This window comes from Erinaceus europaeus, chromosome 1 (genome assembly GCF_950295315.1).
Source record: "Erinaceus europaeus chromosome 1, mEriEur2.1, whole genome shotgun sequence".
Classification (NCBI taxonomy): Eukaryota; Metazoa; Chordata; class Mammalia; order Eulipotyphla; family Erinaceidae; genus Erinaceus; species Erinaceus europaeus.
The window spans coordinates 93,333,042-93,357,636 of NC_080162.1; the positions used below are offsets into that span (position 1 = coordinate 93,333,042).

General features: G+C 44.3%; 1 protein-coding gene and 1 pseudogene across 2 annotated transcripts in view; both read right to left on the reverse strand.

Annotated features, from left to right (window-relative positions):
* GRID1 (glutamate ionotropic receptor delta type subunit 1) overlaps positions 1-24,595 on the reverse strand; it is a 955,154-nt gene that overhangs the window by 298,696 nt on the left and 631,863 nt on the right. For both annotated transcript variants that reach the window (XM_007530211.3, XM_060190942.1), the window contains exons 7-8: positions 9,407-9,568; positions 7,898-8,017 (exon numbers count right to left, since the gene is read on the reverse strand). In XM_007530211.3, coding sequence (XP_007530273.2) covers positions 7,898-8,017; positions 9,407-9,568 — 282 coding nt within the window. The remainder of the gene's footprint in view (positions 1-7,897; positions 8,018-9,406; positions 9,569-24,595) is intronic.
* Positions 23,779-24,267, reverse strand: LOC103119880 (large ribosomal subunit protein bL27m-like; annotated as a pseudogene).

The following is a 24,595-nucleotide window of genomic DNA, read 5'->3' on the forward strand; positions in this document are numbered from 1 at the left end:
TGACAGAAAAGACAGAAGATGTACCTTAAACTATAAAGGGGAAATGAAGCCCCCCATTTCCCAGGGGTAATTGTTAGAATGAGGAGGCCAAGTCAAGGGCACTGATGCAGCTTGAAGTCAGTAGATTTCAGGACAATGGACATATAATTATATAATTTGATCTGGCCCTTCTAAGGCAATCCTAAACAGGACTAGAAATTTAATAATTCTAGAAGCTTTTTTCATGGCAACCCTATGTGCTAATTTTCAAGTTGATAACTTTGTATGTCCCGTGAATGATACTATAAATACACAAAAGTTCCTCCACACCCCTGGTATAGAGCAATAAAAGGAAGAAAAGGAGGGGGGGAGAGGAAGTGGAATAAGAAAAGGGAAAGGAATCACCAGAGAAGCCAGGTGGTGTTCACTAGGTTGAGTGCACAAGCTACCATGACAAAGACCCAGGTTCAAAGGGGGAAGCTTCAGGAGTTGAAAAGCTGTAGCTGTCTCTCTCTCTCTCTCCCCCTTTAGTTCTCCCTCCCCTCTCAATGTCTGACCTATCAAATAAGGGAAAGAACAAGGTAAAAAAAAAAAAAAAGCATGTTCTTGATATGCTAATAGTATTTTATTTCTTATAGAGATTATAGCTTTCTTATATAGATTATAGCTGACTTTCATGTTCATCTTTTCATTTATCTGTATCTTCTGAACAGTCTACCATAAATAAGCATCTGTAGGTGCTATGTACAAAATGAAGCAAAAAATGTTTTTTAAGATGAAATATTTAATTGTGTCTTTCCCTTATCTTTATCCTTATCCTCAGTTGAAGGAGCAGCATTTGTTTTGGTTCTCAGCTCTGTCAGAAGTAGTTCTGCACTAGGGTTCGGAATGGTTGACATTTTACTTGGGGGATACGCTGGAAGAATGCTAATCCATAAAGAGACTGAAGTTTATTTCTCTTCTGTGACTCACTGTGCACAGCCAGGAATCTCTATCACAACAGCTTAATAGAAACACTGACAAGTCTCAGGTTAGCTCCTCTCAACCCCATCCTGACCCACCTCCTCATCCTCATTCCTAAACCCTCTGTGTGGCTCCTGGCACCAGCAGCTGGAGTCACCAGGCAAAGGATCCCCCCTACTATGAGAGGCAGAGCCAATTTTATTACCAAGCTATCCAGCCTGCTGGCTGGTGCTTTTTTCACCTAGCCTCACTGCTCAGAACTTCTGAACCCTGAAAATGTGGGCCAATTTGTAACAAAGCATAGCAGATCTGCAAGTATGTAAATGATGAACTTGGAAGTCCCATGAGGGCTGGAGTCCTATGGCATGGCAATCACTGCACAATGAGGACTTACTACTCCATGAATTCTTAGCAGCCTTGAGACCCTCCCAGGGACACCACATCAATGGGGGCTGGAGGAGAAGCATTTTATATCTATCTACAGCCAGCTTTTGAGAAGAATGAAATTTGACAGAAAAGACAGAAGATGCACCTTAAACTATAAAGGGGAAATGAAGCCCCCATTTCCCGGGGGTAATTATTAGAATGAGGAAACTGTCAAGGGCATCGATGCAGCTTGAAGTCAGTAGAAGTCAGTAGATTTCAGAGTCCTTGGTGCTGGCCGGGGGGGGGGGGGGGGGGGGGGGGGGGGGGGGGGGGGCTGGGCAGGGTGGAAAGGAAGAATGGAATGGAATGGAATGGAATGGAATGGAATGGAATGGAATGGAATGGAATGGAATGGAATGGAATGGAATGGAATGGAATGGAATGGAATGGAATGGAATGGGAAGTGAGCTGAGGAAGTGAGAGCATCCCAGAAGTGCACCACTCTAAGTTCAGAAAGGATACTCTAGCTCCACTGTTAAATAATTATTACTACCTGTCTGCTTTCATCTCCAACTATGTTTAGTAGCGTTCCATAATCAAACTCCTGCTGTCTTTGGGCCTTAGTTCCCCAAGTACAGCTGCTCAGAAGCCCTGAGGGATGCTATGGACAGGAGGGAATGTATAGGCAGTCTCAGGGCCAACTACCCCAATACCCCTGGCAGGTATGGAGCCAGGGGCTCGAACCGGGATCCTTATGCCGGTCCTTGCGCTTCACATCATGTACACTTAACCTGCTGCACTACTGCCCGACTTCCTAAATACCCCACTTTTTACAACTACCACAGGTTTCTTTCTACAAGTGTTTGATACATGTGGGTTCTTAGTAAGACTCTGCTAGAGTTTTATGTCTAGGACACAACTTGAAAATCAGGATATTCAATTATTTCTTAATGTCTTGATCCTCAACTTGGTTCTACTCTTTCATAAGAAGTAAAAAACGGTCCTGTTCTCTCTCATCACACCAGTGTAGTCAATATGCTGGGATAGCAACCCATAAAACAAGCCAACAGGCTTTCCAGATATTTCTGGCCTATTGGTAGATTCTTTATCCCCAAAGAGACTGGCTTCTCTCCACTGAAGCTGTGAAATCAGTTAGAGGGAGCTGGTGGGAAATGAAAAACAAAGGGTCTGGAGACACTGACAATTTTCTCAGGGTTTCACCCAACCAGGGGTCTTGTATTAATGAAATGTGCTTAGTTTTTCATGTTGGTATAATTGGGGCCAACAGTCTCAGAGATTGTGTCATGAAAAAAATATTTCTGCAGCGCTGTAGCTGATGATGACTCAGGACAAGTCATGTTTTTGACCCAAAAAGACAACCATGTTTTTCTTCTCCAATTCATCACACTCAGATATTCTTAAAAGTAAAATTTCATTGGGGGAGGGGCAGGTGGTAGCACACTGGGTTAAACACACCACATAGTATGAAGCGCAAGGGTCCCAGTTCAAGCCTCTGGCTCCTCACCTACAGGGGGGTTGCTTTATAAGTGGTGAAACAGGTCTACAGGTGTTTACCTTTCTCTCCCATCTCTATCTTCTCCTCCCCTCTCAATTTCTCACTGTCCTATCAAAAAAAAATTTTTTTTTTCATCAGAGGATCAAAAGTAATGCTCCCAACTCCCTCTCATCACTGCATCTTTGGAAGGATTGTACATCTACTTCCTACTTTAGGCATAGAAAGGGTGTCACACAGTCTTACATACAAAGCATAACTCTTATGTCTGGACCCAGACTTCAGCATATAATGTGGTAAGAAGCAAGAGATCACATGTTAACATAAACAAGGATCAGGGTTCAAGTTCCATCCTCACCTACATAGGCAAGGGAAGACACACAAGTGGAACAATGCTGAAGGTGTCCCTCCTCTCTATTTCTCTCCCCTTCTTTATCTTTCAACTTCTGTAAAACACACACACACACACACAGACACACACACATACACACACACACACACACACACACACACACACACACACACACACACACACATATATATATATATATATATATATATATATATATATATATCCTGGGTTGGGAAGACAGATTATGCAAAAGACTTCCATGCTTGAGGCTCTGAAGTCCCAGGTTCAGTCCTTAGCACCACTATAAACAAGAGTCAATGTTCTGGTCTCCCCCTCTCCTTCTCACTCCCTTCTCCCACTCCCTGTCTCTGGATCTTTCTCTCTGTATTGCTTTCTCATTACAAACAAAAAAAAATTAAAAATGAGTATGGAAAAATAAAAAGCCAGTCATCTATAGATGGCCCCCTCCCTCTTCACTGGTCCAAGCCAACTTTATCTTTAAAAAAGGAAAAAAGAAAAATGTACTCTCCAAAACAATGGAGTTATATAGGCACCAAGTCCCAGTAACATCCCTGACGCAAAAAAAATAAAAAATAAAAAAAAGACACAGCTGCAAGTACTTCATGCAGAACACCATGAGCTAAATCTGCTCATCCTCTCTTGCTTTTGTGGGTCTAGGGTAGAATGCTTAGAGAAGGTGTGCCTGAAGCTGATGGTCCAAACCACAGGAGAGAGTTCTCACTGCGGAGTACTGCTTGAGTTTCATTATAAGGTCTGAGCCCTCTATTCAGTCAGCTATCTTCTGCTACCATTTGAGAAAATGTAGCTCATAAAAGGGATGTGACTGCAGATTTAGGAATACTTCATGCAGAGGCCCCCAAGTCAGTGAGACAACATATGAATAAGACACCTGTGTCCAGATCACACCCTATAGTTTCTGCTTGACTCCCTTCTTCCCCTGTGCTTAGCTGTTCGGCCATCTCCCCCACGTCTGAAAGCTTTCCTATAAGTGGCCTTCAACAATCCTGTCCCAGTTCATGTCCTGAGCTAAGCATTTGCATGGACAGGACCATGGGACCCTCTTTTAGGGACTTTCCTGTCTTAATAAAGAGAAAACCAAGCAGAAATTCATGTAGCTACCATAGGAACAAGCATGGGCCCCCAGGACAAATGTCAGGCCAAGTCCTGTGGGAGTTAGATGTGACTTTCCAGCAAAGTCTGCCCCTGGCAGGGTTGCTTGGTGATCACCCTTACCAGAAGTTCCAAGCAGAACACAGAGATGATTAATATTTTTCCTGGAGTTACACAGCAAGCTAGAGACACAGACCTTTGATTTTGCCATCCAGCACTCCTTCAACAAGAACACACTTCCTGGATGAGATAATTTAATTAGTATTTGCCCAGCACCCTGCAGTGCAAGGCTATCACCCACTCCTTCCAGCCACTGAAGGGGCTGAGTAATCCACAGTCTCTTGATGCCACTTAATCTAAAATGTCTGGGTTACTCACCCACCCTGAGACTTCCCTCCAGGGTATTTACTTTGAGAAAACATCTATTTGCTTCCTAAGTTAACCTATTCACTTTGGTTTAAATCTTAAAGAAACTTACTTGGTTTTTGTGTCCCTGTTTTCTGTAGTTTTTTTTTGTTGTTGGTGGTGGTGGTGATTTTTAATTGAGCATGTGTATAGTTGCAGATATAAAGATAGTGTGTGTGTGTGTGTAGTTGCAGATATAAAGATGGTGTGTGTGTGTGTGTGTGTGTGTGGTATGTGTTTGTGTGTGTGTGTGTAAACACCACTCATGCACAGGCACTAGCACTCGAACACACACACACACACACACACACACACACACACACACACACACAAGCCCTGTTTGAGCAACAGTAACATCTAATCACACTACATGGCTGTTACATGTAACTGCTCCCCAATGGGTGTGATTAAGGAGAACTAACACAGAAGGAGATACTTCTGAGCTTCCTTGCTTCTTTGGAGTACCTGATCTTTGCAATGTCTTTATGTACCAAAAAAAAGCCCCAATCCTGACCTCTTACCTGCTGCACATCCTCAACTTGCCAGCTATACCCTTCATACTCTCTCTTCTCATCTACCAAGAACCAGGCTCATCCAGGTTTCAAATACTCCCTTCCACTGATCCCTGAGGCTCTGTCCCAGCCACCTCCTCCCCCCACCCTGCCCTACTTCATCCTGAAACTCCCCAGACCTTGCTTCATGCACCCTGGGCCTACATAACAAACATTTACTATGGTAAATCCCATTCTCTGCTTTCCAGATAGCTTCTCTTTAACAGTGATAAGCTGCCAGGCAGACAGATAACAACTAGGATATGCAGTTATTAAGGACAGATTTTAAAATGACAAAAGGATACATTTTAAAATAAAGCCCACTTGAAAATCAGCTTCCCTTCCAACTCAATTACATTCAGGCCTCCTGCTCAGAAGCTCCTTAAACTGAGATTCCAGCTCCCATTGGCTTAGGGATATTGGAGGAGTGTTGCCATGGCAATATCCAAGGCTCCAGACACCTGAAACAGGAAGTGGAAGGCACAGTGCCTCCCTTCTCTCAGGAACTTGGAGTGGTTAGCCCACCTGGGTCAGTCAGCATTCCCACCTACATGGGGACCTTGAAGTCAGAACTGAGCTGAAGGAAGAAGAGATGAAAGGAACTGATGGGAAGGGTCTGATTGTTCATGAATGTGAGAGGCGCACCCTATGATAAACCAAGTACCAGGGCAAATCTGAATGGCCACTTGAACAGGCAGCTATGCCCTACATTCCCCTTACCAGATGGAAGTCCCAACTCAAGCTAATTTCTGCTAGGACCATAAATGACCCAGACCAATGCTGACCACCCACCAAGCTCCTTAATATCCATCATAGGTCATTCCTGAGTTCCCTAACATTTCAGTTTGTATCCTGACCCACCTAGGGTATAAATCAAAATGACAGAACTGCTCTATCATGCCACAAACAAATCTTTGATCCACAAAATGTCATCAAATCATATGTGTTGCCATTACATCACAATCAATTATAGAACTTTTTATTACTGATAAGACTAACCCATTGATTGATCTACTTTCACAGAATGGGCTGAAAGTTTCACTTCTTCACATTATAAATAGGTCCCCAACCATCCCAGCCTCAGCCTTGGGAGCTCCCTCCTCCCCTCTGTCTTGGGTGAGAAACAACTGGGACTTCTGTGCTCTCTAGTTTTCACATGCTCCCAAATTCTGCATTCATTCTTCTACCCCAGTCTTCAAGAAGCACAGCAAAAGAATCCCTTCACCCAGATGTTCAGTACCGAAGTCACATCTGATTCCCCACCCTTTCATTGCTTCCAGTCAATGATTCAGGCCAGAGTAGAGGACACCATCATTGGCAGAGAAGGCTTCTTTCAAGTGCAGAGGTGTGTATATATGTGTGTGTGTGTGTGTGTGTGTGTGTGTGTGTGTGTGTCTGCTTACAAGCACCTATTGCTGAGTGTAAGCCAACCAGTTGATGCTACCCTGCTGTCCTAATTAGACTGTGCCCTGTGGTCCCTTTATATAATAAGCACTCCCATTTCTGGCCCCAACAAGCACATGGGCCACCTGTGTGGACCATTTCTGGGAGCTCATCCAAGCCAGCTGGGCTGGTCAGGCTCTAGGCAGTCAGCCACTGTTCCTACCTGCAACCCCACCACTGGCTCCTCACTGTGGCTCACAGTGACCACATCTAAGACCTTTTGTTGGATAATTGTTTTAACCACTTGCCACACTGAACTCCTGGTCCTAATAACAATTAGACTCTTGACTTCACATGTTTGCCCTTAAGTATGGAGGTTCAAACACTGGGTGAGTTCTACCTCCCTTCCCCAGCATTCTATCATTGAAAAACAAATCCCCTGAAGGAGGAGAGGGAAAACCAAACTGACACTGGAAAGAGCCACAAGTTTGTCACTCACAATAGCACCAAATAAAACAGCTGAAGCCCACCCTGATGTATAAAGCTTATCTGCTGTTTCTTCTCTCTCCAGCCCTTCCTATTTCTCACCCTTCTTGTGGCTTTGTTATGGTCTTCGTCTCAGTTGTAAATCTAGGAGACACTGGCTGTAGTATCTATCCCTGGCCTTGACTCTAGTTATCCTTGTCCCATGCTTTCAGCTCTGAAAGAACAAATCAGCTATTCCAGCCTCACCCCAGGACCTCCTGGGGCTGCTCCTGCAGCCCAAAGAAGGAAAAGGTCACCAAGAAAGGAGCAATCAGGCTGTGAGAACATCATTACAGAAAGGGTCACTGGCAGTTTTAAGGCCTCACTGCAGAGTCCATATTATCCAGGTCATTGTCTACAGGGGAAATTGTCAAGGCTTGCAGCCAGTATGAACAGAGCACCTGCCCTCAGCTCCATTAAGTTCAGAGTGACAGCTTTGTCCCCACTGTCCTATATGCTCCTACAGCCCAAGGATCAGAACCCTGTTGGTATCAGGAGTCTCTACTGTCTTCAGATGATGTATGAAGAGCACTTGCTGTTTGCAGACCTCTTTGAGCCTCCTTCTCACAGAGCTCCATGAACAACAGCTTCAAAGGCAGCAGAAGCAAAGAAAGACTGGGTGTAGGGGTGTGTGGGGGGTGAACCTTGTGTGTTGATTGATACCTGCTCAAAACGTAAGGTTGCTGGACACCACAGCAGGCAGAGAGGGAGGTGAGAGCTAAGGCTTACCTTTCGCATGTCTTTGCCAAAAGTCTCACTGTAGGTCGTACCAAGGATTTCAAACTGCACATAAGGATTCGAACTGTCCTCCCGAAACTCCATCACCCCTGTTAGGCCAGTGATATGGCCCTGTAGGAGAGAAAGGAAAAACTGGTGGAAAGAAGGCAGGGAATCCCTAAAGCAAAGAAGGAAAAGGTCACCAAGAAAGGAGCAATCAGGCTGTGAGAACATCACAGAAAGGGTCACTGGCAGTTTTAAGGCCTCACTGCAGAGTCCATATTTTCCAGGTCATTGTCTACAGGGGAAATTGTCAAGGCTTGCAGCCAATATGAACAGAGCACCTGCCCTCAGCTCCATTAAGTTCAGAGTGACAGCTTTGTACCCACTGTCCTGGGACTTATCTTTGCCTGAGTCAAGTGGGAAGTCAGAGGATGATAAAAGTCTTATCAGACACACCACGGTAAATTCCAATGCAGTGAGAATGAGCACTGAAGGCCAAATCCCAGCTCTAGACATGGCTCTGCTGCCTCTGCCACCTTGCACAAATCACTTGCCATCTCTCAGCTTGAGAGCCCATGTCATAAAGCTGCAAGAACGGAAGGAGAAATCATGCACAGACCACTGGTATATATCTGGTCAGGTTGGAAGTAATTGGTGGGTATGCGAACTCTGCACCTCTTTTTGGCAGTTCAGTGGGCTCTGCCAATGGCACCTAGCAGAAAGGCTGTGTGAGCATGTGCTAAGCCCCCCTCTCCATTCAAATCTGGATTAGGGATCTCATCCAGCCCCGATCTCTAAGAGACTGTAAACTGGGAGAGTCCCAGAGACTGAGTTGCCCCAGAAAGTACTCTGCCTCTGGCCTGAGCTACAACAGACTCAAACAAACACCGGGATATCTTTACTTCCATTAGGACCACACACAAGTTATCATGACTAAAACTCCTAGCATGACTGATTTCCCTAAATGCTCTTTTGAAACCTCTCAAAGCCAATTCCCCCAACAAGTGTTCTATGGATTAACTTGGTGTTAGTACCTTTGCACATGGGACACATGGCAAGTGAGTGTGTGTGTGTGTGTGTGTGTGTGTACACAGTGAGGCCCTGGTTAATTAACACATACAGTGGCAGTTGAGACAACTTTTCTTGTTAATAGTGACAGCCTGCATGGAGGGCTATCTGGTAAGCATGGAGGGCTATCTGGTAAGCTATCTGGTAAGCAGTGCCTTCACTGTCTTATTTACATTGACCTTTGACAAGTTATTTAACCTCCCAGAAGACCAAACACCGTATATTAAAATGAAGACACAGTGACACATAACTATGAACCCCCAACTCAATCAGCTTCAAGTGTTGGAACAGGAATTATATTAAGGGGAGGCTTGTGAGGAAAGGCTGATTGGACAGCCACTCAGAGATCTCAACTTTAGGCTGTTGGAGTGAGCGGAGCATGGGGATATAAGGAACAGCCTGTCTTTGGCATTGGCCTAGGAAGGTGTCCCTCCCTCCCCCCATGCACACCTTTTTGATGGTGTCCAGCATGGACCTCCCTCCATTCCATGGCTTGGTGGACTTGCGAATGCAGTTAAGGCTCGCCATACTGTGCCATTTCCGGTCCTCCAGCTTCCTGTGGAAGGCGTTGGCCAGCATCAGAACACTGTCATACAGGTAGAGGTTGGAGATCTGCAAAGACAAGTGCAGTGAAATCCTTTCCACTGGTGCATTTCCAGAAATGAGAAGAAACCAGTAGAGATGCAGGGTGATCAACACCCAGTGGTGCCCAAGATCTGTGCCACCGCCAACCTCTGGATTCCAGGTATTCAATCAAAACCAGTCAAATGCTGGAGTAGGCTAAGCACTGCTTCTGGAACTGGTAGAAGTGTGGAGCGAAAAACAGGTGGACTTATCTGTACATTAACAAGAGAACCAGTATGATTAGTGCCATGAATGACACCTGCATGCTAGTTCTGTGCAAAACTTGAGTGAACCTCCCTATTCAGAGCAAAAGATGGGCAAAAAGTGCTGACTAGAAAAATGTAACAAGATAAAGAGTAAAAGCATAGGGAGGACAGACATCTGCAAAAGCAAGAAGGTGCAAAGGAAACAGAGTCTGGGCAGACACAATGAGCACATAAAGGAACAGCCAGTAAAGATTTTAGGCTTTGTGGATCTCATTTGCAACTTCTCAGCTCTGATGTAATAGCAGAAAAACAGTCACAGATGCTAAGCAAACAAGTGGATATACCAATGAAATGCTATTAACCAATATAGGCAGCTAGATAGAACCTATGGTTCAGAGTTGTCTGAACCCTGGGTAAGAGTCTAAATGCAGTTTAAGATATCTGTGTCAACAGGTACTGTAGGGCAATGTAGGATTGGATACTGGGCCATGCTGAGCTTTGTGGGCTGTGCTATGAAGTGAGAGTGCAGTGGATGAGTGATGCCAGTGGAAGATGTGTGTTCACAAATCAGATCTATGTTGAGAAAGACTACTCTGTTCCCCAAGTGGCTCTATGTGAAGTGGTTGTCTGAAAGATGTTGTGGTAGTTACTGGTGGTAGTGACTGCAGAGGCCATGCATGAAGCCTGCTCTGCAGCAACATCACTGCCACCAATGGACACATCTGAAACTGGCAACTGTGAGAGCTGCCCCCTGCCTGGCTGGCTTGGGCTGATGACTTATAGAAGAGATAGCACACCCTGGGGCACAGCTATGAGGAAGAAGTTGAAGAAATGGTGAGAAAGTCTGCATCACAGTAGTGAGATCCAGGGGAGGCTCATAGTCTGGCTCACACTCCTGACTGATTAAAGACCCCAATTTGGAGCCAGCAAAATAGCTCCCCTGGACAATGCACCTTCCTGGCCATGCATACAAAGCAGGTTCCAGAGCAGCCCCTTCTGGGATGGAGGAAACCCTAGTGCTATCATATCCCACCTATGTCTGTATCTAGCTGAAAAAGTAATTTGGAGCAGTGAAGCACCAAGGACTAAAGAAAACCCAGATGTGGAGATTCCCAACATCAGCAAGCACTCTCCTCTCAGGGGTTCTGCAAGATCTCTCTGTGGTGATAAGGGCAGCCCTTCCCTCAGAAATCATACCACCCTGTTCCTCAAATTGGGAGCACTGTAGAGTAACAGAGAAGATGAATGGTGGGGGAGGGGGCAAGGCAAGCCCCAACCTTAATCAAGTTTATGACCCCACACAAGTAACCATTGCACATCCATCAGCTGAAGTAGGTCAAGGGGACAATTCTCTGCATACCCACACAGCAAGGTGTCTGCTAAAAATAGTTCAGAAAAACAAAATTACCAGATATAAATAGGAGAACATGTGGGCCTCAGAAGATTCCTGAGAAGATCAAAGGAAATTCTGTCGGTTGCCAGAAAAACCCCTGCTGGCTGTAGCCTTATTTCCCATCACCTCCCCACTCCCAATATGTCCATCACAGCTGCAACACATACCCCCACCTCTGTAATCTCTTTCCTCCTATACCTTTAGACCTGGCACCCCACCAGAAAAATCTGAGACAAAAGCTTGGGAACCAGCCTCCACAAGTAGAATCAGGGCTGGGCCTACAAAGCTGGGACAGGACTTCAGAAACCTCAGCTACACTGTGGCTGTCTGGTACCTCTTGCCAACCCACCAGGGTCATCTCTGCCATGTCATGTCCAAGCAAAGCTTGCTCCATGGGTGTGCCTGTCTTTTGGCCATCTTGCAAAGCCGTGTCCTACCTGCTTTCAATCTGTGCTCTTATGAGGGTCGTAGGCACACAGAGCAGTGTAGTCTACTGAGGCCTGTGAGCTTGCAGTCTCTCCGTGTCATTGTCTAACAGGATGAAAAGATGGGCAGGAGTTGTCACAGAGGTAACACATATGTGCCTGGGATGGCTGGCTACTGCTGACATAGGTAAGAGCCCCAGGTCAGGGGGAGGCTTACTGATCTTCTCTAGGTCTCTATAGTACACAGATGCTTGTCTGACAACAGAGAAGTTATCCCCACCACCCATGGGGAATTCACATCCCTGCCAAAAAGAGAAAATCCGAACCATACTGAGTCTTCCTTGCCAGGAGCCTGGGGAAGCATTTCCTCAACTAGAAAGACTAAGCCACTCCCTGTTCTCGCTCTTGTCAGTCCCCAGCTCCCTGTTACTGTAAAATCATTGCTGACATGTCTACTGCCACTCTGAAGACAAACCCAGAGTGGAGATGCCATTATAAGAGAAATGCAAGCCACTTAGAGTTAGGTTGGTTTAACCGTTTTATGTTTTTTTCCCCCAAGGATAAGATAAAATTGAGAGTACTTGACAATGTGAAGATTTCTCAAGCCATTCATGGATCTCCCAGTCACCCACTTGGATTCAAGGCTATTGAACCAGAGGGACTCCCTGACCTACATCCCTCTCCTATACCCACTTACACACAGGGTGGCATCACTCAGCGTGATCCTCACTGGCACCCACTGGAATTTCCTTTTTTGCTCAGCACTTCAATTCACAATGAATTACAATCCTTAACAAACGTATGAATGCAGAGAGGCAATGAAGAGGACAAAAACAAAATGTGACTCAGAAAGGCCAAAGGAAACTTTCAACCCTCCCACAAGTCTATCTGCTGAGGAAGGTGAACGAACACATTTCTGTAAAAAGAAAGAGGCCTGGCCAATGCTCCTTTCCAGATGTCTGTGAGTGTATAAAGATGGGTGTGAGTGTGATTATGTTGGTGGGTGTGCAAGTGTGTGTGTGTGTGTGTGTGTGTGTGTGTGTGTGTGTGTGTGTGTGTGTATTGTGTATGTTCAACTCAAGAATCTAGAACTGGGTTAAGTGAACACAGTACAAAGTATAAGGACCAGAGGAAGGATCCCAGTTCCCCACCTGCAAGGGGATCACTTGACAAGCATGAAGCAGGTCTGCAGGTGTCTCTTTCTCCCTCTCTAGCTCCCCCTCCCCTCTCAATTTCCCTCAGTCCTATCCAATAAGATAGAAAAATGGCCACCAGAGCAGTGGATCCATAGTGGATCCATCGAACCCCAGCGATAACACTAGAGGAAAAGAAACTAGAACCCAACAGCAACCAAGATATGTGATTGGTGCTTAATATATGATGGATAGTTGGATGGATGACTGGACACCGTAGGATCTGGGTAGTGATGCACCTGGTTGAGGGTACAGGTAAACATGTGCAAAGACCCAGGTTTGAGTCCCCACTCTCTGCCTTCAGAGGAAATGCTTTGTGAGTAATAAAGCAGGTCTGCAGGTTACCTTTCTCTCTTCCTCTCTATTTCCCCCTCCCTTCTCAATTTTTCTCTGTCTTATCAAGTCTTGAAATAGAAGAGGGGGAAAATAAGGAAAAAATGGCCTCTGGGAGTAGTGGATTTGTAGTGCCAGCACCTAGCCCCTTAGTAGCAACAAAAAACAGAAAAGGAAAAAGAAGATACATAGTGATCTTGGTTCACAGTGACAACTCAGAAAACAGTAGAAAAAAAATATGTTCCTTCCAACTTTGACTTGGAAGGGGACTTTGTTTAAATAAAGCTGACCTGCTTTATTACTCATAAAGCATTTCCCCTGCTGACAGGGAGTGGGGGCTCAAACCTGGGTTCTTGCACATGGTAACCTGTGCCCTCAACCGGGTACATCATCACCTAGCTCCCACTATTTCTTACTCATTTATAGCCTACTCAAAAATGTCTTCCTGATGCTTGCTTGGATCCATTTTCATCTTCTGCATTCATTCAGGTCCTCTCAGGTACAAAAAAGCTGTGCTGTCACCTTTCTACTTCTTGAACAGAAACTAACGCTCACATTGATCTGCGGATCTCCACCATCTGCTCCTACTCTCAATATTCACACTTAGGAGATCTATTGGCTCACTGCCTCACTGCCGGGTGATATAGTGGGAGGACTATGACCCTCACGGTCTGGCTATTCAGATAAGGAGTTTTGGAGGAGGTTGTTTGAGAACATAAAATAGAAAGGCAGTTTCTGTCAGGGCTCCTGACAGAAAAGCATACAACAGAAAAGCCATTTCTAAGGTTGGGTAAGTGAAGACCAGTGTCAGGGGTTGGTCATGCTGAGTACTGGAACCAAAAAAAAAAAAGTATGATGTGACAGGAGCTCCTGAGACATGAGCATTCATTTACTGTTGACCTGAAAGCAAGGGGGATAAACAGATCAAGCTAAAGCTACATGACCCAATGGAAAGATAAGATGGGAAGAGGAGGAACTGGTCTGTAGGAGTCCTTACCTTCCTCACATCCCAGTGCAGCACAGAAATCACTAACAATCCAGTGGACACTGTCACTATTTAGAACCTCACCCTTCCCAAGCAAGAGTATAGAGCTCTGACTGGCCCACAGAATAAAGTAACAAAGGCAAGCACAGCCCCCTGCCCCCGCCCCCCCCAGCCTCTTCTGAAGTAAACCAAAAGACTGGAAGCAGTTCAGGAATGCCAGAGGGAGACAAGTTATAGGCAGATGAGAGGCAGTGCCAGGAGAGCAGCCTGGGGCTTTCGTGAAGGCCTGTGGTCTCTGCACTAGGTGGAAACAGAGCCAAAAGGAGCACAGTTGGTTTTGTCAGCCACCCTGCAGAATTATGCCAGCTTCCTCCTCCACAACTTTCATGCTGCTGTTCACGAGCAAGTGTTGTAGAGTCATCACAATCTAGGTGAGCTTTAACCACTGAATATGTCCCATGCCACAGCCATGTGCAGATATAGCAGGTGCACAATGGATGCCTACTCCACCGGCACTCATTTGCTAAGTGATGCTAAACAAGTCGTTTAATGCTCTAGAATTACTTTGATGACAATAAAACACAATGTGATTGGTCACCCTGAAGAAGTTCAGAGGTTTGGTGGAACCCCCTCACCCCCGCACAACATGTAGAGTAATAACCCATATGCCAACTTCACTGTCTGCATGCTTTTTTATTTTTTATGTTTGGAAGGACCAGAGACAGGAAGGGTGGAAGGGAAAATAAGGACCTGAGCAGGCAGATGGGTCAATCAAGAGTTCCTCCAGGTGTCTCCAGAACAGTCAGTCCTGCAATGAGGCTCCCCAGATGAGTTCTAGTCATACAGAACAGAGCAGAGAGGGGAAATGGGGGGAGGGATTTCAGCCCAGTTCTTGTGGGAGATGTCATGTCTATACTCCGTCCCCGACTGATCACTCCTCACTGCTCAGGGTATTTATGTTCTGGAGACTAGTCATTATGCCCTCTCTTTGGGGTCTCCTTCTCTGAATACAGCATGGTTCAGATGCCCTTATTTCTCCCTGGGGAGACAGTAGCCCTATCTCCCAGGCTTAGTCCCCCCAATTCCCTGTTTTCTATTCTGTACTGAGCTGCCTTTCTCAGATGTGCATCTGAATCTACCACTTCTCTATCTACACCCTTGATCACAGTACTTTGGCAGTTATCCTCACCTCCACTCACTTCCCCCTTTTTGCCTCTCACCCCTTGCCTCTGGAACTTTGCACATGTCATTCTTCTTAACTGGATCATGCTACAAAATGAAGATTAACATTTTCCCATTTATTTAGCTTTTGGGATAATTAAGTGGGAAACTGTGAGACGTCAACCATAAGAACTGGTACACAATCAGTGCTTAAGGCATAGGTGTGTGTAATTAATGAAAGCTGAATGAATAGCTTAAATCCTTCAGGGAATAAAAACAGTAAAGAAAAGAGATATTCGGGTATTTTCAATGATCATCTCTCTTAGTGAGAAAGATAGAAGTCACGCTGTTCGGGTCAGTGGAGGTAGGGACAGACACAGGAGATAGTTGGGACTAGAAAGCACTTGAAATATGGATACTTGGCTGCACCAGACCTCCACACATATGCCCCAAGCACACATGTCCCCCATGCTGGTGGGGAAGAAAGCAAATGTTGCACAGATAATGGGAGTGGCCACATGTGTGGGTGTGGTTTAGAAAGGAAGTGAAGGTGGGGCCTGAGAAGTTCATCAAATTTGATATTATGAGTATGGTCTCTCTCTGCCTACCTGGGGGAAGTAAATCTCTCTACTCTCCTCTCCTCCCCTTCACATCCTTTGCCTATCTCTTCTCATCTCATCTCATCTCATCTCATCTCATCTCATCTCATCTCATCTCATCTCATCTCATATTTTACTGCCCACAGGTATTCCAGCCTGGGTGTTCTCAAATTTCCTGACTAAAGCTTAAAATTCCTGAAAATTATGCTTTTTTCTTCAACTCCTGGTTGAGTTTATGTATAATGAATCTACCAGCATGTGGGGAGCAATCTCAGCCTATTTTCCCTAACACAAAGCTGGGGAAGGGCACAGATTTTCTGATGAGCAAGTTACATGTGAACCAGTCCATCTGCAATCCAAATCAGAGGCATGAAATTCCAAAGATGGGTAGTAAGAATACTGACAAGGATTATGATTCCAAATTCCATTACCTATGTAAGGAATGAGTCCTCAGAAACGTAACTAAAAAGGTAAGGGCATATCTCTGGGAAGCAGAAGAGAGAATTTAGCCTTGAGCTCTTGTTTGGGGCTTGCAGTGCTCAAAAAACCCAAGGCAGACAGCCCTGGCTGCTGGATAATTAAAGACCAATTGCATGAAGTCAACCAAGAACCAGGGATGGAAGAAACAAATTTTACTTTTAAGAGGTTAGCACCAGAATTCCCATTACATCAGTAACTATGCTGTATTTAGGAAAACACCTTATGTCAGCAGGAGCAGAGGCTACCAGTGAAATTACTAAATTGATCTGTATGAGAAAATAAGAATTTACTGTGTAGTCAAGACCCAGAGAGAGGGAACAGCAGAGGGGAGATAGGAGAGTCTGAAGAATGGAGGATACACAGGGAAGAGGGGGACCAGAGGTAAACAACCCCCACCAAGAAGGGATGTTGGACATCAGAGGCTGTTTATGAAGCGACAGTGCGAATGCCCTCACCTGATGCCTGCCATGTTAGATATAATCTCTGAGACTTGGATTTGTTGTCTTGTTGAGACCAGGAAAGGCACTGATTTCTCATCTGGGTCAACATCAGAAGAAGAGAGGCAGCCCAGTCAGAAGCCCAGATGATCTGTTTATTTACCAAATCCCTCAAAGCAGGATTAGTCCAGGAATAATGAAAATATAAGCCCCCCTGTGCAATGTGCTGGGCTCTTCAGGAGAGCTCTGTGCTTTCAATCCTATCTGGACCTCGGCAGGTTGAGGCCTGTACCTTCCTCCATCAGACTGGAAAGGAGAGGCCTTGCAGAATGATGGTCCTGTTCTGCAGCCCTCCCAGTGCTCCTGCACAATTCTCTGTCTTAAATCTGAGAATTTAGGATGCTTCAGTCTTATCTCCAGTATACCTACAGGGACCCCAGGAGGGTGTTGCGCATTCACATTGTCAAGGCAAGAATCATCCTTGTAGCTAAAGGAAGATGAACGTCAGGCAGGGGTCACAGTCACACAAACAGCTGCATCTGGGCACCTACCATTATCCACCCAGCACCAAAGCTGAAAACAAGGGAAATGCTTTCATTAAGGAAGACACATTTCCTCCAGGTTTCTAAAGAATCTGGTTTTCTCTCCTCTCCATCATTAATCAAGCAAACTCAACTGTTTAGAAAGACTTCACAGAAGCAAACAGCAGGAACTGACCTCTGACCAGATCCTCTGATGGCTCTGCTCCTCCAGCAAAGTCAGACAAGCAGACAGCAGAGGAGCCAGCTGGAAAGGCAAGCTAATGCTTAGATGTCACAGCTTGAGAAATTCATCCCCCAGGCAAGACCCACTCTGCCAAACTGCTGCCAGCCCACCTGTCCTGAGAAAAGGCACCCTGGCTGGGCGGACTTGAGGGGCAGAGATAGCAGATGTCCATGGAAGTCCCTATCTGTGTGGCAGAGGATCAAAGGATTTGGGGAAGAGAGACGAGTAAAGAGAGGGGAGGGGCATGTCTTCATTGTATTTATCCTAAAGGCTCTGTGGGCTCCAAGATGCACACATTGGCCACCTCTGGGCAGAACAGCAACAGCTGCACCCAGAGAGACCACCTGTGCAATTGTCTTTGACAAAGACACTGATGATAATGTCTCTCCACTATGACTGTCAAAAGTTCCATCTGGGTCTTTAAAGTTAAGTAAGTCTGTGGAAGTGACATGAGGATAGAGACAGCTCTGAAGTGGGGAGGGTCAGTGCTGCTACAGAGGAAAGGATTCCACACGCAGGTTGACAAAGATCTTGTAGCCAGGGAAGAGTATAGAACATACTAAAGAAACAGAGACACTTGGGGGAGGGGGAGGTTTAATAGGTTTCAACAGACTGAGGGGCAGGGGGTTCCATCTATCAGGTCATTCAACAATTTCAAAATGCACCAAGAAGAAGAAATTCCAATCTGAGGTTGCATTTTAGATAATGCCACATTAGCCTCCACAGCTTACTTCCAGGATCCCAGGCTCCACAATGACCAGACAACACAGCTTATATCATTTGCCAGACTCCCTGTGGGAGCACATTTCAATATAAATGGGGTATCATTGTGACAATATGTCTACATTAGGCTACATTAGATTCTGTTCTGAGCAAACCCATTCATGGAATCTTAGCAAACTCTCAGGATTCATAGGGGTTGGCTATCACTTTTTTAAAAAAAAATTTTTATTGATTTTATTTTTGAGAGAGATGCAAAGAGAGAGACACATACAGAGAGAGAAACACCAGAGCACTGCTCAGCTCTGGCCTATGGTAGTGTGGGGGGATTGAACCTGGGATTTAGGAGCCTCAGGTATATGAGAGTCTATTTGCATAGCCATTATGCTGTCTCCCCCGCCCATGCTGCTATCACTTTTTTAAAAAATATTTTATTTATTTACATATTTATTTATTTGATAGAGACAGACAAATCAAGAGGGAAGAAGTAGATAGATACATAGACAGACAGACAGAGACCTGCCATACTGCCTCACCACTTGCAAAGCTTTCTCCCTGCAGGTGGGATTGGGGGCTTGAACCCAGTTTCTTGAGCACTGTAACATGTATGCTCAATCAGGTACACCATCACCAGGTCCTGGCTGTCATTTTTATTATAGGCTGAGTCAGACAAATCCTAAACTAACTTGTCAAGAAAACAAGAATTAGAAACGCCCAAATGTAAGACAGTGCTTTGCAGAGAAAATAAACAACAGCACTGCACACTGGCAAATGTAAGGCTTTTGAAACCACTAGAAACCAGTCATTTAGGTATTTTTCTTCCAAGGGACTTTCTCGGCACTAAATAGGAACAAAATTGATTTGCTATAATAGTGCCCGGTTGAATCTAAAGCACAGAAAACTCTGACCACAGGCCTAATAGAAGAAGATGGAGTTTCTGAGGTTCACTCAGTGGAGAAGCCAAAAGATGAATGATCTTGTAAATATTCCTGTTCTTTATGGTCCTCATGAAAACTTCTAACCCAAAATTGCCATCCCAAGAGCATCCGTCTGGGGGAGGAACTAAAAATGGACTGGAGAGCTCCATATTCAAAAGGATTTTCATTAATTTCATCAAGACAAAGTTAATAATCCATGACATAAATGTTTTTTTTTTCCCTTCCTCGAGTTGGTTGTTCTAAACATGTTAAAGTCTTCTCGATAAATCTCACAGCTAGAGGCTAGTAGAAATTAGTTTGCCTTCTACACTGTCATTAAGAAAGAAAGAAGTGGTAATAGCTACTGATGCAACTTGGAGGGAATGGCTTGTAAATGAGATGAATCTACAAGCTGCCCAAGTGGTTGTCAGGCAGAATGAGTAAATAAATTCACATTTCCCTCTCATCCCCCCATACAAGGAAAGTGGAAGCAACAAATGGAGACAGAAATTCCTTTTAAAAGAAAGCATTTTGTTTATAGATATATAAAGAGGTTTCTAGAGACAGTTTAACTTGTGCTAAGACCTGATTTATTTTCTATCAGTGCAGGGGCTTCATTGCTCTGGGATGACATTTTTCCCCCTCCAGTTTATTAGGGGTTAATGGCTTAGAGTACAGCTGTTGAAACATAGGTAAAATTCCTCTTTTCCTCATCACAGGTGACTAAACTCTAACCCAACAGAGATATTTTCCATAATTATGCCCCAAGACCCTCGTGCTTTTCTTACCACCCCATTTCTTCCTTCCCCAGAAGACTTTGCTCTGGTGAAATATACCACATCGAGTCCAAATTTCATCTTCTGTTTTCCTTTACTGTTCTTTGTGTTTTGTTTTGTTTTGTTGCCTTTTTTTTTTCCCCTCTAGGTTTATCGCTGGGACTCAGTGCCTACACTGCAAATCCACTGCTCCTGGCAGCCATTTTTTTTCGTTTGTTGTTGTTATTGGATAGAACAGAGAGAAACTGAGAGGATGGGGGAGACAGAGAGGAAGAGAAGAAGAGAGACACCTGCAGACCTGATTTGCCACTTGTGAGGCATCCCCACTGCACCATGGGGAGCCTGGGGCTCTAACCAGGACCCTTGCGTGGGTTCTTGTGCTTAGTACTATGTGTGCTTAACCAGGTATGCTACCACACAGCTCCCTGTTCTTGCTTCCTAATTTCCACCTATGAATGAGATCATCTACTATTCATCTTTCTTCTTCTGGCTTATTTCATTCAAGATATCTTAAACTTTCACCCAAGATATGGCAACTGCATAGTATTCCATCGTGCATATGTACCACAACTTTCTTAGCCACTCATTTGTCTTTTTAAGGTAGAATGAGAGAGATAGAGGGAGAGAGGAAAAGACACCAGAACATCAAGGCTTTCTTCAGTGTAGTGATGCAGTGGTAGTTGGTCTTATATCTGGGAAGATCTGCATTCTTAACAAAATCCGTCCTTATGGAGAGTCTCCAATATGCAGAATCTTATTTGAAGAGCTAGTGGGCCTTAAAGATAAGGCCTCTCTTCTCTAGAACCAGGTAATTATGACTAAGTGTGAGCATTAACGATGTGGATACCAAAGGGTATGCAAAGTCTATGATGAGGGAACAGACAGATGGAGAATGCTTTTCCGTCTATTGCACTGCTTTCAAAGAGCATGCTTAGAAGATAAATACAGGTGCTGAGAGGTGGCAAAACCAGCAAAGTGAATAAATTACCATGTGTAAGGACCTGTGTTCAAGCCCCCGGTCCCCATCTGCAGGAGGGAAGCTTTACAAGTGGTGGAGCAGCTACAGGTGTCTATCTCTGCTCCTCTCTTGCCCTATTTCTCTCTGTCTCCATCATAAAACATAAATAAAGATAACTACACCATTTATTTTTTAATGAGGCCAAACATCGAAGTTATGCAGCATTAGGCCAGATAGATCAAACCTATTTGGGCCTGTCTGTATCTAAGTTACTGCAATTAGTAGATTCAATAAAGGGCACAAAGCATAGTGAGGTCAAGTATATTATGATAAATTCTAACCATTGGATTTTCATAGAAAAAACAAGGCCCAACTAACTCAGTTATATTAATATTTAGCTACTGCTATTTTAAACTATTTCTATGACTACAAGGAATCTGTCCAATTCCCTTTAAGATCCTTATTTCTCCTAGTCCTGGGACCTCTAGGACTTTGCCTGAATTTCTTTATGTTTCTTCTTTCTGATCCCTTATCATCATAGTGCCTCTGTTGACCTCAACTAAATCAATGCTGCCAATGCTACCATGAGACATTATGTTGCTACTGACTTGTTACTACAGATTATCTCCAGAGATGCCAAGCCTCAGATGTCAGCCTCCCAATACCTCTAATCTGGTGGGATCTTTTCTAACACATGGGACTACCTGATTCCATTTCAAATGTCACATTATCTAACAAAGTTATAGAAACTTGATACAGGTTAGGGCCTAGGACACTGAGTACAGGTATATATGTATACACAGTCAAAGGACAAACATACAACTCAAAATAAAAGTGCTTAATAGTCCTCTGTGATTAGACTTAAACCTAATAAGCCTGGGATTCTAGTAGAAAAGCCTAAAGAAGGCACCATTAATTCTCTAACTGATTAGACTTAGACCTACAATAAGTCTGGCAATCTAGTAAAAAGGTTCAAAGAAGGCAGGCCCTATAAACCTAATACCCGCTTGAATGCAACAAAATGACACTCAGCACTTTAACAACTAGGAGACAGTCCAAGCTCATCAGATACATAAATGACCACAAAAGCTAGATAATGGCAAGAGACTGGCTCACTCAGTGATGGTCTTTTGGTTAATACCATATCACCCCATCATCTAGGGCCCATAGTCAGGTAATCCTTAGATTCTCACATAGATATGATGGGCCTCAACGTCTAATAGATCCCTCTCTCCACCATCACTGGTCACTTCCATCAGAAACATCAGCATAAGCCCTCTGATGGACCACTCCAGAAACTTGCCCCCACTATAAAGAAGCAATGGTAAGGACTGTCCCACTTTCTGAAGGGATGGTGGGTTATCCTATCCTTCCACTCAAGGAAGAATGGTCCTGAAATGAGAGCACCCTAGAATGTTCCCATCTTTGACCACAGACTGCAAACTTAAACTGACAAGGACTCAGATGTTGCACAGAGTCAGGTGCTAAATATATATGGACCCTGGGTCAGGTTGAAGGGGTAAACAGTTGATTTTATTTATAAATTTTCTTCAAGTTTGGGAGCTATTCACTACCCTACTCCAACTTATTAGCCCAGTTCTCAACTCTGACACCATCTTCTCAGAGGATAATTTCAGTCCACCTCCATGTTAACTATCAAACTCAAGCAAAAACCACAATAGTCATAGACTCATAGGGATATATTTAAAATGACATTTTAAATATATTAAAATATTTTGTTGCTTCTTTCCACCCTAAGATCCCTATTCTCATCTACTATATTCCTACTTTTTGATTCCTGTTAGTCATTTTGTCCTACCTTTCTGCCACCAAGTTGCAGGTGCTACTGTGAATCCATCCTGACCTCCTTGGGTCAGGATGATGAAATGACCTACAAATATTTCACAAAATCTCACCCTTCCGGAGCCTCACCTCATTATGAAACAACAGAAACAGGCTAGGGGTTATGGATTGACCTGCCAACATCCATGTCCAGCAGAGAATCAAGTGCAGAAGCCACACCTTCCACCTTCTGTACCCATACTGAATTTTGGTCCATACTCCCAGAGGGTGAGAAATGTTATGCAAAGATGACCAGAGGTCTCTGAGCTCCAATTCCATCAGGACCCAGAGACAAAAGAGGAAAAAATAAAGGACATTCAGAAGTAGTGATGGGTGTAGGTGTGACTGAGAATGGAAGGGAAGGCAGGACTATAGAAAAATGGGCAAATATATAGAGAGAGATAAGTAAATGGACAGATGATAGATAGGTAGATAGATACATACATACATACATACATACATACATACATACATACATACATACATAGACACATAGATAGATAGATAGATAGATAGATAGATAGATAGATAGATAGATAGACAGACAGGTACAGAAATAACAGTAAATCCCTATTTGTGACCTTGGGAGAACTACTACAATTTCCAGTGGAGGAAATGGGGACACAGAACTCTGGTGGTGGGAACAGTGTGGAATTATACCCCTGACATCTCATTATTTTGTAAATCAATACTAAGTAGGTAATAAAAATTAAATAAAAATAAAAAATGAAGCTATTCAAGTCTTTCCATGGAAACACACCCAGTCACTTATCCTAAATGTTACTGATGATAGCATAACCTTGTTCTAAGTGCTTTCTATATATCTTCTATGACCTCATTCTCATTATGATTGTAAGGGACATGTAGCATTTTTTTTTTCAGGATTTCAGTTAAGTTTATTGTGGCTCCCAAATCAATTCTCCCAAAAGTGTTTTCCAGTCAGTCACTTCATCACTTCATCAGCCACTACTGGGTTCTCTTCCTGAGGATGGCTTGTTGATATCTCAACCTTTGGCTTCTTCTAGTTCCACCCGGCTGTCACCCAAACTGCAGTCTCACTGTCCGATGGCCTCAACTGGAAGCTTAGAACATAGATACCAGTTTGAAGGTGCCCTCAGGTTTGGCAGACAAATGTCTTGTAGAGCACAGCGCCCCTGGGTAGCTTGGTAACCAGATCTACAGGCTCCAAATTGCTGGGGTTGAGCACATAAACCTCCTTGGTGCAGTGGATTATGCAGACATTTGTTCTTCCCCGTTCCCACATAGGGCACCTGGGTGCCAGCGAAAGTGGTGCTGAGTAGCAAGGATGTGGCCAGCTTGAACGTAGTGATCCTCTAATTTCTTTATACCAAAGTGTTTGCCTGATGACTTTCCACCAAGGTTTTTGGAGCTGCCACCTGTCTTCTTGGTTGCATATCTGACAGCAAGAGCAACAGCCTGAGGGGGATTCAGCAGGGCAGCTGCCCTTGTCCTTAACGCCACTAGGGCCACTGCCATGATAGCTGTCGACATGAACCATTTAAACCCCCAGTTTACAGAAGAGGAAACTGAGACACAGAATGACAAATAAATAATAATGAAAAATTTGTAACTATAATTACTGGACTGTGAACTCAGGCAGTCTGGTTCCTATACTGTTGCTGCGCATTCTGCTGCTGGTGTTAATACAACTGCCACTACAACGACTATTACTACTGGTGCTGCAGTTGCTATTACCACCAGTACTGCTACTATTATTCTGGCTTTACTACGACTGTTCCCATTTCTACTACTGTTATTACTGCTGCTGATGTCACCACTACTGCAGTTGCTATTGCTACTACTG